At 36.0% G+C, this 18,480-nt stretch overlaps 1 protein-coding gene across 1 annotated transcript in view; it reads right to left on the reverse strand.

Annotated features, from left to right (window-relative positions):
* LOC133515569 (ATP-binding cassette subfamily G member 4) overlaps window positions 1-18,480 on the reverse strand; it is a 60,812-nt gene that overhangs the window by 14,610 nt on the left and 27,722 nt on the right. Inside the window, exon 2 of the mRNA XM_061848133.1 lies at window positions 3,129-3,299. Coding sequence (XP_061704117.1) covers window positions 3,129-3,299 — 171 coding nt within the window. The remainder of the gene's footprint in view (window positions 1-3,128; window positions 3,300-18,480) is intronic.

Raw genomic sequence — 18,480 nt, forward strand, 5'->3', positions numbered from 1 at the left:
AAAATATCCTGTCAGTCAAACAGTATAATAATATATGTATAGTAACTGTCAGGCATCAACCACCATCAACCGCTGTCATATTTGTTAAAGCGGATAATTTAGTATCTATTAACTAGCGACGGCTTCGCACGGGTTACACAAAACCTTAACAAATTATACACTTAAACCTTCCTCAAGAATCACTCTATTGATAGTTGAAAACCGCATAAAAATTCGTTCAGTAGTTTTTGAGTTTATCGCGAACATACAGACAGACGAGTCTTATAAAGTGTACCTAGTAAAATTGCGTCGCATAACATGAACACGCATTAGTACTCTGACATTGGGGACCTTTTACATCTCCAGATTTAATGTGTTTTTAACCATAGAGACTATACATCTCTATTGTATTGTATTAATTATTTATTTTAAGATTATTATAATGTAATGTTTACCCAGGTATTGGCTGTTGTATTTATAAATGTTGTTATGTATTTTTCATGTCACTATATGATGTTACTATAAATGTTGTATTGACTTGTAAAAGAGCCCTTGAGGCCTACTTGCAGAATAAATTTTTGAATTTTGAATTTTTGAATCATGTTGTGCAAGTAGAACTGCAAAAACACAAAACTGGATTCAAGGCAATCAACATCGGTGTTTAAAAGGCAAAGGTTAAGCTCGTTAACCCCTTAAGAGGATAGTGGACGCTTCTCCATACAAACGTAGTCCCCATTTTCCTCCCTGGATAATGACAGTGAACAATTTATTGTATGTTAACCAATATTAACCACAGTTATCACCAAAGAGAATTTGACATAGTGATGGATTGTCAAATAAAACTTCGTAGCCACGGTAAATTTACTGCCACGGTATATTTGCTGGAAGGAGGTCTTCTTGGCGTTCTACCATCCATAACGGTGTCAAAACATTCGAAGATAACCGCCTCACTAGCCTAGACATAAAACGCCAGTTACGGAAAGAGAGACCTAAGCCCTCCTACGTGTACACGTTCAACGCAGCTGGCCAACTTTATTGTCACGCGTGCAATAGAGTATTTAAGAGCAAGTTCGGCCTGACCAGCCACATTAGGGCTCATGCTAGACAACGTCCATAATGTGTTTATTTGGGGTCGCCGTCATCGAAAACGATGAGGAGGACTATATATATATATAAATTTACTGCCATCTTTCGATTTCGACACATGATTAAAATTATTAGATCGCCATTTGACTTTGATTCTTATTTGTTCACTGATATGTTTTAAATTTGTTAAATATCAAAAATTAGCGCCATATAATAGAACATAGGCCATAGACTTTCTGATGATGATGACAATCGACCTCTATTTCAAGTTTTCTTTGGTTATGAACCCTTCGTTTAAAGTTTTTTCGTCCAACGTTATCTAGAGCGGCCTTCGATCCTTGTCATTTAGGCTTTTATTTGTTCCTCAGTTTTGGAAATTTTCTATGTATTTAAGTATTTAGTACCGGGCGACCGAGCTTTACTCGGTTATAACTATTTATTGTAATATGGTGGTGTATAGGTGATAATCTAAATTAAACTTGTCTAAAACAATAAAAATTAAAAAATTATATATAAACTTGAACATATAAAAAAAAAACAAAAAGGTAGTCGCCGGGCGAGATTCGAACCCGTAACACTCGTTTAGCAGTCCGCGTCTTAACCCGCTGGACCAGATGGACAGTGGCCGGTGACACGAAATTAGCGACCATATTCTGCGTCGAAAGAAAAACGCATGAAAACTCGAAACGAAAACACGCGTTTTCCCAAACATAAGACTAATCTAGATCACACACACTTGTACACCCCCAAAAACCCCCATATACCAAATTTCAGCGAAATCGTTAGAGCCGTTTCCGAGATCACAGAAATATATATATTTATATATATACAAGAATTGCTCGTTTAAAGGTATAAGATTATAGTCTAGGTTACGACAAGCTTTATTGAGCTTAATGTGGGATTTATGTAATGTCCCAATTGTCCCATATTTATTTATTTATGCATGGATACTACATTTGCATGGAGAAGCGATTACGTGAATTTGTCTCCTTTCATCTTTAATCCCAGGGATGTAATTTTTTAGCAAAAAACAAGCTTAAGGTTTTAAGTTTAGAATTGAATTTTGATTGTCATAGCTCGTCCGATATCGCGCCTGTGGGTCTGGAAGGGTCTGTGGTTCAAAGACAGATGACTTTTACTAGCTTTTCCTCTTTAGTTCCACCTGTCCCGTTGTCTGTCTGTCTGTAATCAAATCTTTGTATTTAGTTTCACCTGTACCGTTGTCGGTCTGTCTGTTATCAAATCTTGCAGGTTAAATTAGACCCACTTCCCGGTTTCCGATGAAGCTGTAAATTTGTATACATATGTAATTTGAGTGACAATGCAGTATTATGGTACCATCGAGCTGATCTGATGATGGAGACAGGAGGTGGCTTTAGGAATTCTGTGATAAAAGAACGCAACCTAATTTTGTTTGGGGTATTTAGAATTGTCTCGATGAGTTAGTTTGAATTTATATTTTCAGTTATTCGTATTTCATAATTGTTGATGTGTTTTTTAGCGTACATGTAAATTCCATGTTGACGTGTAAAAGTGCCTTTGTAGCCTATTTGCTGAATAAATGTTGTGGTTGAAGAATTAGTTTCTAAATGTTGAAACCGAACAAGTTTCATGTCCAATTCTTCCACTGTCCAGGCAATCAGACTTTGGAACGTTCTCCCACTATCTATCAGACAAGCGCAGACCAAAGTCGCATTCAAGCGCATGTTGCGCAAGTATTTCCTTGACAAACTTTCTTCTTCATCAACTTAATGATTCACACTTGGTATAATTATGTATGTATTAATATATGTATGTTTATTTGTATTAAGTATATGTGTAAGTTTATCAATATATAGAATTCATTTACTTTAAAAGACTGCACCTACTTAATCCTTGTGGTTTAACTCATTGCCTTAAGGCATAAGTCCGCCATGTATACCTTCATGTATTGTGCAATAAAAATTAAATAAATTAGTTGTCAGTAGAAATAAAAATACAGTCAGCGCTCTTGCTGTACCATAAATGTTTTTTTTTTTCCAAAAGCTTATATCCAATAGGCGTGGTAGAAAAGTAAGACTCACTCATGATCCTGCCCCTGCCGTTAAGGAACACCGCTCCTCCAACCCCAGTAACCCTGTAGCCGGACAGAACGTCCAGTAATGTAGACTTGCCGGCGCCTGAAGGCCCCATGATGGCCACCAGCTGCCGCGGCCGGAGGCGCCCGTGGACGCCATGGAGAATCTCTTTGTATCCTGGAAAGAAACATTTGCTACTTGAGTTAAGGTTGATTACCTGTCTCACTGGCCCGAGATTGAGCAGCTTGGAGAGAGTGAAGAGAATGGTGAAGTCTCCACAGTAGTAGTAGTAGTAGTAAACTCTTTTATCCCCACGCAAGCCTATCAAAAGACCGGGATTTATAGACCCGTGAAATCCAAGGAGATATAAATAATAATAATAATAAAATTCTTTATTGTGCACTACTACAGAAAAGCTCATATTACAAACAAAGACAGGACTAATGCCAGTTAAGGCAAAGTTAACATGTACTAAAGGCAAATTTAGGGTACGTATTTTTGCCAAGGCTGATTTTAAATGAACTGTAACATTGATAACGGAGTTTCGTGACGGTAAGGAACCCCCAGTGCAAGAGTTTGCACTTGATCGATTTTTTTTTTCGATTAATTAGGCATTAGGGAGTTCTATTTCAAAGTCGGCATATTAAAATGCTCTTATGAACGGCAAATAAAGCTACGCCAGCTCTAACCCTACACTGACCCGAGAAGATTTAAATCCCTTCTAAATTGGAGGAGGGTATTCCAATATCGGACCGGCAAGAAAGTCGGCGGGACACATTTTCAAAACATTACATCTTGTAAATTAAAAAAATATTATTTCAATACATGTTAAATATTGATATTGCAATACTAACTCCATTATAATGTATTATTGACCTTTGTCTGACTTGGAGTGTTATTAATGAAGTATTCTTTGAAACTAAATTTCCTATTTATTGTTATGTCGCTTGTTATACGACGCTCCTAGGTTTTGCGTCATTTACTGGCTCCAAAGATCAGTTATTCTATTTATATTGGTGTTTACCTAGTAACTGTACTGTTCTATAAGTATGAATACAATATGTACCTACTATGTCCATGTTTTGCAAATTAATTTATTTAAGAGAAAATACTCATCAGTGAATAACAAACTCACCCATAGCATATAATATTACATATACAAGTCGCTATGGTATATTACATATAATATTATATTATTAAATTATGGCGTTATTCATAAACGCACTACATGCCTCCAGCTTTTATCGTTTGTCTTAATCTGTCATTTTGACTTCTGTATTTGTACGAAAGGGATAAAACATAAATTGACTATCCTTCACGCGTCGAATGATGACCCCTAAGACAGTTCCTCTAAGTCACTTTTGAATAGTTTTAATTAAAAAAATCATAGGACATTATTACACAAATTCACAAGTCCCACAGTAAGCTCAACAGTCAAAAATATATTTTTCCCGTAATTTTATCACTAAAATGTGACATTTCTAAATAAATTAATGTGCTTACTTCCAGAAAATTTCTAGAGTCAAACCAATTGGCAACGATATTGACAACGCAAGACAGTGCAAGAGTTAGTTTAAATGCCAAACTTCTATTGAATTATAACGCATACTTAACACTTGCACTGTCTAGGCTGTCAAAATCGCTGCCAACTTATCTTGGTCTGACTCTAAATGACCTAGTTGATCGACAGTTTCCGCGATACTGCTGACCCTCCCCCCTCCTTAACCGCGATAACCTATACAGACGTCAGCGATTAGCTGTCAAGGCCTATTTGGCATTTTAAAAACTCTACTTGACTCGTTCTTGCTATGATGCGAATATGGTTCGTAATGCATCTCGCGCGCACCAATCGGAGGTAGGTCGTGTCTAGTAGCCGTACCACGAGTTGATACTTGACGTTTATGTTCGCTACTGCGTGAACTCGCAGTCCATCTCGCCGGCATTGATGTATTGATGCGAAAGAGCAGGAATGCGATCGTGTTTACACAGTTGTCAACGTAAATGTCAAATGCCAACTCGTGATAGCCGTGAAGTTCTTATCAAAAACTCAAATCACCGAAAAAAATGTTTAGAGCTACCTACCTTTTATATGACTCGAGTGCTCTTTCACAACTCAATAAAACATTTACAGTGATAGCATGAAGTAACATAAAAATACATTTATAAACACAACGGCCAAACTTACGAGTATAATTAATAAGTTGACCGTTTATTAATAATAAAAAAAAAGAAATTGGTCAAGAATCCAAAGTTCAACGTAATGAAAAAATTCGATACTCATTTAGCTCTGGCCCATAGGGGATGAGTTTTGCTGTCATTATTTTGGTGGCCCATGAGGGGATAGAGGATATAACAGAGATTTAAAAAAAATCTCTATATATTGTTAATAATAAATTAAACTTGGAGATGCAAAGGATCCCCAATGTCAGACAAAACACTAATATTTAGGTACCTACTGCTAATAAGATTTGGAGGTGTAGATTCTCGAAGTATATAAAATAAATAATAAATAAGTGTCATAATAAAATCTGATCTTTTATGATTGTACCTATTAACAGATCAAGTTAAAGATTCTAATCTTCGAGTAGGCTCCCAGTTTGACCTGCTCTTGAGTGCTGTTGGCACTGGCTACATAACATTAATTGGCTAATATATAATGTTTATTAAATTATTGTGTCATTGCAAGGACAATATTAATTGAATATTACTAATGCGTTTAATAAATACATATAATATTAGACCAGGATCTCTACTGTATCATATGATTCATATGTATCACAGTTTGACTTCTGATCCTGGTAGTGGTGTTCCTAGGCTTTAAGAAACCCGATGTTGCCAGACTGAAAAGTAGTGCCGTTACCCCCAACAGCCCTTTGAATTCCCCCTTTTCAATTCTTATATATTTTCTTATTACGTCCGGATTTAACTAAAAAGTCTAAGGAAATACGATGTCCGTATTTTGTTTACATTTATAGCAACATACGAGTACTAGTCGATTCTGTTCTTTTAAATATATATTAATTTGCAGAAATACATACCTTCCTAAGGTATTTATGTGGATATAGCTTATTGAGCTTACTGTGGGACTTAGTCAATTTGTGTAATAATGTCCTATAATATTTATTTATTTATTTTATTTATTTATTTATATATACCTAGTAATTTACGAGTATTTAAAAAAAATCAATTCGAAACGAGGAAATTATTGAAGAAAATAGTTATAATTTTTTTTCGCGTCAACAAGTTTTTCTTCTACTTTTTCCTAGTTAAAATACGATAATATGCCTTTTAGACGGATCCCCACTATTTTTGTTACACCGTGTATATTTTATATAGAATATGAATAATAAATTATATAATATAATATTATTCTATATTTAACAGTTTTGAATGATTCACGGTTAGTTTCACTAGAATTAAAATATATCGGCCGCTCGTAAACAATACTAAAGGTAAGTAATCACGATCCATATCCCAGTCAATTTAAGCTTATTATATCTTTAAACACAAACAAGTACCTTTATTGGAAGTTATTTGCTTCCAAATTCTTATCTTGTACAAATGGATTACTTAATCTCAGTACGCAAGCAGCTCTTGCTTTTTTATCTTTTCAAATGTCAAGTATAAGTATAAATCCGACATGCGCACACGCGTAAACAATCTCCACGGACTCTCGAAGTGTTTACAGTGATAAGCGTATTGTGTTGACAACTTGACATGTGAGCTGTGTATATTCAGATTGTCTAGAGTCTATTTATTGGATGAACCAGTGAAAAAGTTTTTGGCAGTTTTATTTTTGGTACAAGCTTTTCTCGGTGACTGTAATTTTCTTTCCACGGGCAACTAATACTCATCGAGACAATTCTAATAACCTCAAAACACAATTCAGTTGTGTTGTTTCATTTTATCACAGAGTTCTCATAGCCACCTCCAGTCTCCATCATTATATCAGCTCCATATCATCAGAATATTGCATTCTCAGTGTCAATCAGATATCGGGAAGTGTGTCAAACGTAGCTTCAAAGATTTGACCCACGCTAACTAACATACATACTGACGCGCATGTAACTCCTCTGGAGTTGCAGGCGTAAATAGGCTACGGAGACTGCTTACCATCAGGCGGGCCGTATGCTTGTTTGCCACCGACGTAGTATTAAAAAAAAATAATAATAATAATCATCGCGGGTCCCACGCACTTAACATTATCCAACACCGAGAACCTCAAATATATCTGACTCTCTATCGCTGTTGGGTCAAAAAAAATTACTATGTCTTGTTCCAAAAAATGTGACGGATTGTAAGTAGCTTTTGTACGGAATGATTTTTAATTTTTCTCAAATAAAATATAATCTACACTATCTACAGCTATAAAGACATGTAATAGCACTCGACTTGTTTTATTTATTTGGTAGAAGACACCAATGCAAGCGTGACAAAGTGGTCAGAAAGACAACGAAAATAAATTTGACCCTGTTGTATATTCGAGTGACAGAAAGGCAGATAACGATTCGATTTTCGATGTTGTCAGTAACTAGGTGTAGCTGGTTCTCTAGAGCAATCGACTCTCACACAATTCTAATAGCATCAATAGCCCATTGCGTAGGTAGGAACGATAGTGTGGTATTTTGTAAATAAATGTGCGGAAGCATAACAATCTGATCTTTGTTAACTATGGCCGAGATAACAAGGCGTTGCGAACGATATTACTACTTAACGACTTTGCTAAGATAATTAATTACTTGGTGCGGTTAATTTGAAACTATTGAGTGCGCAGACTACTGGCCGAAGGGTGCCGTAATAACCGTATTTTGGAGGTTCCAGGGCAAACAGCCAAATCAGACACAAGAGCCGATCTGAGACAATCAGCGGAGCCTTGAGAAAGAAATCTATCTGTATGTTCTGTTTGTTTCTGATTAAAATTTTAAAATAAATATAGAAATCGAAACCGTCCCTTTTGCTCTAAACTTTGTTCTTATAGCCCAATACTTAATTGACAGTTTAATTGCCTCAATTTGTTCAACTAATTTTTTAGTCCAAAATTGGTAAAAAAGCAGGATGTTTGGGTAACAAATTGGCTAGGGTAAGATTGAGCATCAAGGACAAAATGTACGAAAAGGATAAAAAGGAAAGTTTTAGGAATGTAATCCGAGATGTAATTGCTAAATATTAATCAACCTAGTGTTCAACAATCAATATTTGATTGGTAGCATCATTTACACTCCATAAGTCTTAAGTTATTTATTTGCGAAAGATAGGGTATGACAAAGTTAAACGATTTTATGGTACATAGTAGTATTAGCGATGAAAACTGCACCAGTTATAAACGACGAAGCGTCGTGAGCCAATTCTAACGAACCACGATTCCGAAAACAGAAACAGATGATTCAGTGAATACTAGTGCAACCGGCCTTCAATTTTACTGCAGGAGCGTGTTTTTTGGAACCGGTTAACGCCTTACTAACATTCACGCTCTTGAAAGATCACATGAGGGCCTTATGTCTTTGTAATAAAGCTTAAGAATTGTCTGTTAACAGGTGGACAGTGAAACGTCAATTCAGATATGTGACTTACAACGCACACCAAGATAATGATCAGTCGCGAGCGATTTATAATTTTCTTGAAGGCATGAAGGTTATATTGACACTACCACAAACGTTAAGTCAAGGAATTTGATTTCTTTGCCACCTCGTACCTTATCATAGCACCTTTCATATTGATTGTCCCTATGAATACATCGAGCGAGCTGCAAAATTGCATGAATGGAATTCATTCATAAAGTGCCCTTGCACTTTTGCAGCTGGGTGTACACATAAATCAAACACATTGATTGAACACAATGAAACGTATGAGCAAAGCATTTAGCGCTGTGAGTACGATTTCTTACGGTTCAAAGGGTATAAATTTAGGTTATATGGCAAATTAGCATGGATTTAGGAGATACAGATCCCAAAAAAACCTGTTAAAATTACACGTAAACAATGACGTATTTAAGCATTTTATTACGTATTTCTAGCGTTTAAATACCTGTTAAAAATTCAAGTTTTAAGTGATCTTTGGACCTAACACAATAAACACTGTGAATTTTCGTGCGACGTTGTCTAAACTGGAATAATATATGTTGTCGTCGAGAGAAATGAAATGGTCACGATTTTAGGTTTTAAACACATGTAACGTAAGTCATAGGTATCTATTCCAGGTAAATTAAAATAAGTATATCTTGTACGCTGGCCCGAAAATACGTTGAAATATTTTATTTACCGCGTCATATTGTTGATAATTGTAACACCCGTTTTCGGTTATTTATCTAAGCTAAAGGAGTATATTTTGGAGATATTTGATAATTACGTTACGTTTTTTTTTTTTTTTTTATGTAATAGGCTGCAAACGAGCAGACGAGCCGCCTGATGGGAAGCAGTCATCGCCGCCCATGGACATAAGCAACATCGGAGGAGCCACTTATGCGTTGCCAACCTTTGAGAACCCTAAAAACCTGCTTCTTGAAGAACCCCATGTCATAGCGCAAGGGAAACACCTCAGAAGGTTTTAGTTAAATTATTGTAGTTTTTATTTTTAATGCCATTTTAAGATGTGTAATTAAGAAAAAAATATCTAGGGCCACCTGTAGGTATCCGGCGACAAACTTGAGGTTTTAAAGGGAAATAGGTTCAACCCGAAAAAAATTTTTGGCCCTATGGTTGACTGGTATAGAAAAGCCTTAATGCATTAAGAGCACCTTTTGAACCTTTTTTAATCTACAATAATGTTAAATGAAATAAATAAACAGATGAAAAATAATTATTTTGGAAATGAAAGTATTTTGCCTCATTTTTTGAACTCGGTTCTATTAATTTTCCTCTATTCTGTTTTTTCGACTAAAAAAGTTTTAGCGATTAACCTCATATTATCTATATAGAAATGAAAATAAATGAAATTTTGATATGGTTTCGTTTTTTTCTATCAAGCCGCCTTTAAGGTTTTGCTTTCAGTTTGCCCTTGAGGATATAATCTAGTTTCTGTGTCATTTTTTAAATATAAAAACTACTCGCGTTCACCACTTAAATATTAAAGCAAGATTCACAATTCATTCATTAGCATTTCCTAATTTTAGCGACTAGCTTGCTAAGTAATTCAGTACTAAATGAACGCACATAATCAATTAGTGTCGACCTACATACGCTTGTCAATAGCATTGCGAAATGATCGACATTGTGAAATATTTAACGAAGACATTTGTTTATTGCTTATTTAGGTAAATTGATAATGTATTTTGGATATACATGGCATGTGCATGCTATACAGTTAACTGACAATGATTATGGGAATGTTTAACTGAGTTGTTTGGTAACAATCAATCAATGAATCAATCAATATATATTTTTATTTGTTAAACATAGGTGTTGTTACAATTTAGTACCTACTTAACCAGGATTAGGTGTACAAATTTTGTTTTGTGTTGGTAAGTTTGACAATAAATTGCATGCTGAAATCTTACCTTACTCTTGGCACTAAATAATTTGTAATATTGCATTAAATTTTTTTTTTTTTTTTATAGGACATTATTACACAAATTGACTAAGTCCCACAGTAAGCTCAATAAGGCTTGTGTTGAGGGTACTTAGACAACGATATATATAATATATAAATATTTATAAATACTTAAATACATAGAAAACACCCATGACTCAGGAACAAATATCCATGCTCATCACACGAATAAATGCCCTTACCAGGATTTGAACCCGGGACCATCGGCTTCATAGGCAGGGTCACTACCCACTAGGCCAGACCGGTCGTCAAAATTAATGTGTTGTCTCTTTTATATTCGTCAATGGAGTAATACGTTTTGTTTTATAAGAATGCAAACAGTTGTTTCTTAAAAAGTCTTATATAGTCTGTTTTTAAAATAGCATGGGTAAAATATTGAATATTTTTGAAGCCATTCCAATTTTTTTTTGATATAAATGCCGTTTAAAATGAGATGGTATCGGTAATCTTCCCTTGTTAACGTATACTAGTAAAGCTTTGGAATCGATTTGTATTTTGCTTAACATAACATGCGATTTCATAAATATTTAAGCATGGGAAAGTCAGTATACGTACTCTAATGAAATGTTCTTTACAAGAGTCAGTTGATGGGATCCCACATACTGATTTTTGAAAATCATCTCACGATCAGAACAAGTTTTTATGATTGCTTCCGAACAGAAGAGAACGCGACCGTGATAGCCGATGTAGGTACAGTCAGCTGCAGAGATAGTTGACCCTCCCCTTCATAGACTGTTGTATTGTATAAATTATTGATTTTTAATACCAGTTCGTAATTCCGGTATTGCCAGTGGCAGACACTATGTTTCATCATTCATCACACTTGTGAGGAAAAAAAAGGAAAAACAATATAAATTCTGCCTAAATTCGAACGTACATTACAACCAGTGTTGGCCAAAACATCAATGCAATTAACCAGTAACCATTACAAATGGAACCGTAAACTGTAACCGTCCGTTACGGTTTGTGGGTCAATTTGTAATGGTTAATGGTCAATTGCAATGAATGTTCGACCAACACTGATTACAGCCCTAGGTCGAAATTTACAGTTTACGGACCGCATCGCCTAGCGAGTGTGATAAAAATATATATTACAACCCTACCTCGAAATTTAGGATGTACGGACCGTATCGTGTAAATAGATGAATGTTGTTTATTACTCGTAATGTAAATTATTTTAAGAATAATTTTAAAATTTGCATGCTGTCTTGAGATAGCGGATAAAGGTGGAACAATTATTAACCGTATTTTAAGACCTGTAACTAACCCTTTTTCTGCAAATAAAAATCTGAAATCTGAAATCGCCTTACGTGTAACACCTTTTACGAGCAAGTGCGATGAAATGGTATATTATGATTGCTTTAAATGTGTGTATAACATTTAATGCGACGTAGTGCTCAAGTGAAGTTATGAAAACAATAACAGAGACAGCTGTTTCCATAGTTTCGTGTAAATTGATATGTTATTGATAATCGTCCATAACATTAAACTTGATACACCTGTGTACACTAATGGAGTTTCCGTTATCTTTCTAGGTTCCTTTACCTCGTTTTTATCTATCACTAAATACCTATACTTTGTTTGCCTAATAAAATGACTGTTATTTGATCAATATTATGATTTTATGACATGACCTTCCCCTCCCCCCTCGGTCCTGGGTTTCCCGCAGCCTATCTTTAATCCCGGTAACTGGGGGACTGCATGAAAATTAAAACTATTAATACAAATTTAAAAACACATTCAAATAATCAATCTACTTCCACATTTCTCAACCATAAGATCAAAGATAAAGAAAAATAAAAACATGCCTTCATTAATGATTATTTTTCATTTTTAAAATATAATCAGTTCGGTCAGCTTTTTGTTGAGAATATTAGCAGAAAACATACCATGGATTTTGCCTAACTACTGCGAATTTTAGAGACAATATATCCAGCTAGCAGATACAGGAAAAGGCATACAAACAGCTTCCACGTTAGTTGGCGGAATACTTTCAAAACATAAATATTTGCCAATGGACCTGCCACAATGATAAATATTCATCTCTTTTTAGGGTTCCGTAGCCAAATGGCAAAAAACGGAACCCTTATAGATTCGTCATGTCCGTCTGTCTGTCCGATTCTGTCACAGCCACTTTTTTCCGAAACTATAAAAGCTATACTGTTCAAACTTAGTAAGTAGATGTATTCTATGAACCGCATTATGATGTTCACACAAAAATAGAAAAAAAAAACAATAAATTTTGGGGGTTCCCCATACTTAGAACTGAAACTCAAAAAATCTTTTTTCATCAAACTCATACGTCTGGGGTATCTATGGATAGGTCTTTAAAAATGATATTGAGGTTTCTAATATCATTTTTTTCTAAACTGAAAAGTTTGCGCGAGAGACACTTCCAAAGTGGTAAAAAGTGTGTCCCCCCCCCCCCCGTAACTTCTAAAATACCAGAATGAAAAATCTAAAAAAAATATATGATATACATTGCCATGCAAACTTCCACCGAAAATTGGTTCGAACGAGATCTAGTAAGTATTTTTTTTTTAATACGTCATAAAAATTAAAAAAAAATTTTTTTTTCATCAAACCCATACGTGTGGGGTATCTATGGATAGGTCTTCAAAAATGATATTTAGGTTCCTAACATCATTTTTTTCTAAACTGAATAGTTTGCGCGAGAGACAGTTCCAAAGTGGTAAAATGTGTGTCCAAAGTGGTAAAATGTTGAACAAGATCTAGCAAGTAGATTTTTTTTTAATACGTCTTAAATGGTACGGAACCCTTCATGCGCGAGTCCGACTCGCACTTAGCCGCTTTTTTGATTATGGACTCAATTGTGTTAGTCTGAGATGGTAATGAATATAAAAGAGGGGATGCTGATGAATAATAGTCAGCTCTAATTTCTGTTGCATCGTCCGAATGCAGGACTGAAAATCCCGCAACAAGCGGGATTGAAAAAAGGCGCGGGATCCCGGAATACCGAGATCTCAGCTATGTCTACAATACTCGTAAATAAGTTTATTGTTTTATTTTGCGAAAAATTTACTCTAGAATTTGATCATGTGACTCCCCCCTTCCCCTAAAGCTGGATCCGTCCATGGGGGCTGATACTGTGATTAAATACCTAATTCTAATTTGAAGTAACCTTTACTTTTTGCCTGAGCTTTGAACTTGAGTGAAAATAACAATTCTAACACAGGTTGCGCCAGAAAGTGTGAATCAGAGTGTAAATCAAATTGGTTACGTTCTATCACTCCAATAATTACCGTCCAGTCTTTTGATATTTGAAATAGCTATGGGAAATTAAACAAGTAGTTATAACTTTTCATAAATGGCAGTAAATTAACAATATGTTTTGACGTAATGTTTCTTATTTCGTCATCATGTGTTTATTATAGGCGGTACAAAGTCCAGCTTATTTTTCGTACTATATGTGCACCATCGTACACATTGTTAAACCGCAATTCGTAAACGGAGGCCTAATATGTTCGGCTGTTTATAATTTATCACGTTCTAACAAGTATGTATGTATGAAAGCGACAGGCATAGTGACAGGTGATAAAAATGGAACCATGCTGCCACCGCAGAACCGGATAAAATTATAAATACAAAATTTCCTGATTAATTGAACCTTTTATATAGTAAGTTGGGATTAATTTTGTGTGTTTCAGACAGGACTGAACCAAAAGAAATGCTTCTTCTTCTTCCTCGCGTCGTCCCGGCATTTTGCCACGGCTCATGGGAGCCTGGGGTCCGCTTGACAACTAATCCCAAGATTTGGTGTAGGCACTAGTTTTTACGAAAGCGACTGCCATCTGACCTTTCAACCCAAAGGGTAAACTAGGCCTTGTTGGGATTAGTCCGGTTTCCTCACGATGTTGAATGAAAAGCGACTGGTAAATATAATGGTTATATAACACGAGTACATAGTTAAAACATAGATTGTACTCTTCAAACCGTGACACTTTTGTTCAATAACTTTAAGAAATTGTGAAGTCTTTAGACATCCAATTTTTCATACAATTTCATACAAAAAAAAAATATTTTTGGGACAATCTTACATACCTTTAAATATGTCAAATTTCGCATTACATTGCGTCTTATAATAAACTTTAAAATAAACAAACCACAAGTTATTTTTAAAAGTAGCTTAACAAATGTTGGTCCGTTTGAATTAGCCTACAGCTTAATTAATTGCTCCTATCTGGTATACATATAAGTATAATTGGTCGGGTTACCTTTGTGCCATACGCCACTTACATTGGATTGCAGCAGAGTGAAAAGAAGCAAACACAATATTTTTCGAAAAAAAATATATTTAGGATATATTCAACTTAGATATTATTTAAGCACATATGTTTACTATTTCATACAAATATTTTGAATACAGTGGTAATCATGAAATAAAATCCATTGCCATATCCGTTTTTGATGAGTGTATGTTAAACGTATAATGTACGACATGACACAAAGTTTTGGATATGTCACAACTTTTGTGATCATTTTCTGTAAACAGAGTGAAAATTATCCTAGTAAAATGCAGATATGGCACAACATATATTTTGTTATATTGGGAATAATTAAAAAACGAATCTGCTCACAACTGGATATGGCACAAACATATTCTCAGCCCACGTTATATTGTACCCCAAATATTTATTCGGTTACTCGCTGGCATTGTCCCGGTTTGTATTATTTATCGAACGTGGCCGTGTGTGGCGCCGGCCTAAATGTCGCCGCGGAATAAATATTAAACAAAAAGCAACCCAATTTAGCATAGTGACAACTTGACAAGCGGCTACATTTAGCGATAATCGGTTTAGTTCACATTCAGGGCGTCCGCTAGTTGGTGCGCGTGCACGGAGCGGGCGCACGCAGGTGCCATTTTAGGAAAAATCAGCGACATATGTGTTTTTCGTTCGCTGGGTAAAATCCGCGTCCGCGCCACGCCAGTCGGCGTTGCTCATACATTTTTCGGTAACCCGTTCACCCGCACCGTGCAACCGCACCAGCTAGCGGACGGCCTTAAGAAGTAATGAAGTATACGACGTACTCGTACAAAAGGAGAAAATGTTATTCCACTTCTAAATATTTTACATTCTCCATGTTTTTTTAGTATGTTATTGTATTGACACAATTAAAATTAGGTTTAAATAGGTTTTTCCCTTTATTTCAAAATTAGCAATACCAAAAAAAAAACATTTTTTTAAGCGAAACCTATAATATACTATGCTGAAGCGATCCACATCGAAATCAAAGTGATTTGTTAAGATTTAGTTAGTGGAAACCGTTTTCTCCTAAAATGGATATTTCATAGAAAAAGTACCGTTATTACGTTAGGATCGCAAAGCTATTCTCCCCCTTTAATTATCTGTACCCCTAGTGTAAATATTTTCGACAGCGAAACGTGACGTACGCGTTTGCGTTAAGTGTCATTTTGTATGAGATTTTTGACTTTCCAAAACGTCTCGCTTGGCGCGCTGTTCAAAAACCCATACAAAATGAGACTTAACGCAAACGGGTACGTCACGTTTCGCTATCGACTAAACCTTACCTTACCTGGTTCTATTTTACTTTAAAATTCATTTGTAGTTTTACATGTATGTAAAATGTATAATTGTTGGTGCAATAAAGAATATTTACTTACTTACTTACTTTACACTAGGGGTACTGTTGACCAAGCTCTTACACAGTTTGGTGTTAGAAAGAATGTGATAAACGTTTTATTGAACAAAACCTATAATCCCTAATCTGAATTGCATGAAAATTTTCCCATGAAAGTTTCAAGAAATTCACGGAAATTTGGCCAATGTGCAAGTTCAAGTGGGTGAAACATATTTTGGAATAAAGTCACTTCTGTGGACAAAAGGTAACGACTCTGGTGAGTCGTGAGACTCGCGAGGTCATTATGAGTCTCAAGTACTGAAAAAATATATCCCGCCTGTAAAGTGAAGCTTAAAAATTTGCTTTAGGTAACTTTGCGATGTCTACAGGAAAGATGCGAACTAGTTTGCAAAAAAAATGTGTATGCGCTTATTGTACCTACTTTTGACTGTGAATCCTGAGTCAAGATAGATAGATAGATAAACCATTTATTCGCTTGCCACAATACACACAACTAAACAAAAAATAATAATACAAACAATAGCAACACCAAAATAAAAATTAAATAAAGAGCAAAAAGCATCAATAAAAGGTAATGTGTGCTGTGTGCGTTGCAGCAAAACAAAAGGGTTCTGGCTCAGTAATACGCTCCACTCTTTCGGGTGAAGCACTGATAATTCTGCTAGAACCCAGATCACGAACGATTCACGATGTAACAAAAAAAAACATATATATACATAAATATTTAGTAGCATGCCTATAAAATAATAATACGTGTCGTAGTATGCATTATGTAAAAGTGTGGTGCGTGTTGGTGTATAGTACCTTATTATATCAGATGTCGAGTATAAAACGGCCTACAATAATATAAAGAGTTTGTACACATACAGACTAGATTCGGTAATCTGCAACCAAGTACCCGTGCGGTATTCCTGCAATTTGTTTATTTAAAGGTACATTTTAAAATGAGACTTAAACGATTGCTTTGTTTTAAGGCATCTTAATGGTGGAGGGATATTATTCCAGCACTTGGTTGCGAGATACCTGAAGCAGCCCGTAAAAGCGACGGTTTTGTGTGGATGTGTTTCTAAAAGACAACGCCTGGTGGATCTAGTACCATGTCGTCTGTGGAATGAGGAAATATGTATTTTTGAGTATAAATATTCCGGTTTTTTGTCATTCAGGACACCAAATAAAAGACTTGCAAGGTGTAGGTGTCTGCGAGACGTCATATTAAGTATTGAGGCTTTATTTAAATGTGGTGTAATGTGACTCCTAGGTGGGACTGAATAACAAGACCATCTTGTTGGCATTAAACTCAAAACTACCTAAACAAAGTACTCAAAGACTAAAGAAAGTCAGTGACCGCAAGGTCTCCTTTGTGCGCCCGCGCAGTCCCCTTGTTCTACATCGGTATCAGTTATCAGCTGTGATGACGTCACGCGTTCACTGACACCGATACGGCCACTGTTTGCCGAAACTCGCGCGCACGTGCTGATGCGTTTGCTGAATCCCTTGGGATCGGGCAAACAAGCATATAGGACTTGATTTTAAGTGGTTACAGTTGCCTATGGGCACATCCAACCCCAAAAAAGAAGGCCAATTCAAACTAGAAAACATCAAAATTATATCTAGCAGCTAAATGCTGCCATTTTGGTTTCATTCGACCGTGCATCCGACAATTGCGAGCGAAATTCACATGCGTATAATAACTAAATGACATCATTTAGATGTCAAAACGTACATTTGAATCTCCTGTTAACACTTCTTTTTTGAAGGATCACATGTATAAGTTTCTTCAGAAAACTTAAACTACGTCCAAAGCCAGCTGTTGTAAGAGCAGGGCACAGTGAAATATTATCTCGCTAAAATCTGGGGTGACCTAATTATGGACCTTCATTTTACATAAAAACCGCGTAAACACGCCAGCATCAACGATGTCATCCGAAGGGCCTTTGTCAGTGTTAAAGTTCCGGCCATACTGGAGCCCGTCGGTTTGGCAAGGGACGATGGCAAGAGGCCCGACGGTATGACTCTGGTGCCTTGGAAGTTGGGACGGCCTCTAGTTTGGGATGCCACATGCGTTGACACTCTCGCGCCGTCCCACCTTCCGGGTACCAGCAGTGGTGCTGGTCGTGCCGCGTCCGCGGCCGAAGACCTCAAACGCCGAAAATACGCCACCCTCGTCAGTAGCTACATTTTCGAGGCGTTT

Source organism: Cydia pomonella, chromosome 2 (genome assembly GCF_033807575.1).
Source record: "Cydia pomonella isolate Wapato2018A chromosome 2, ilCydPomo1, whole genome shotgun sequence".
NCBI classification, from domain to species: Eukaryota; Metazoa; Arthropoda; class Insecta; order Lepidoptera; family Tortricidae; genus Cydia; species Cydia pomonella.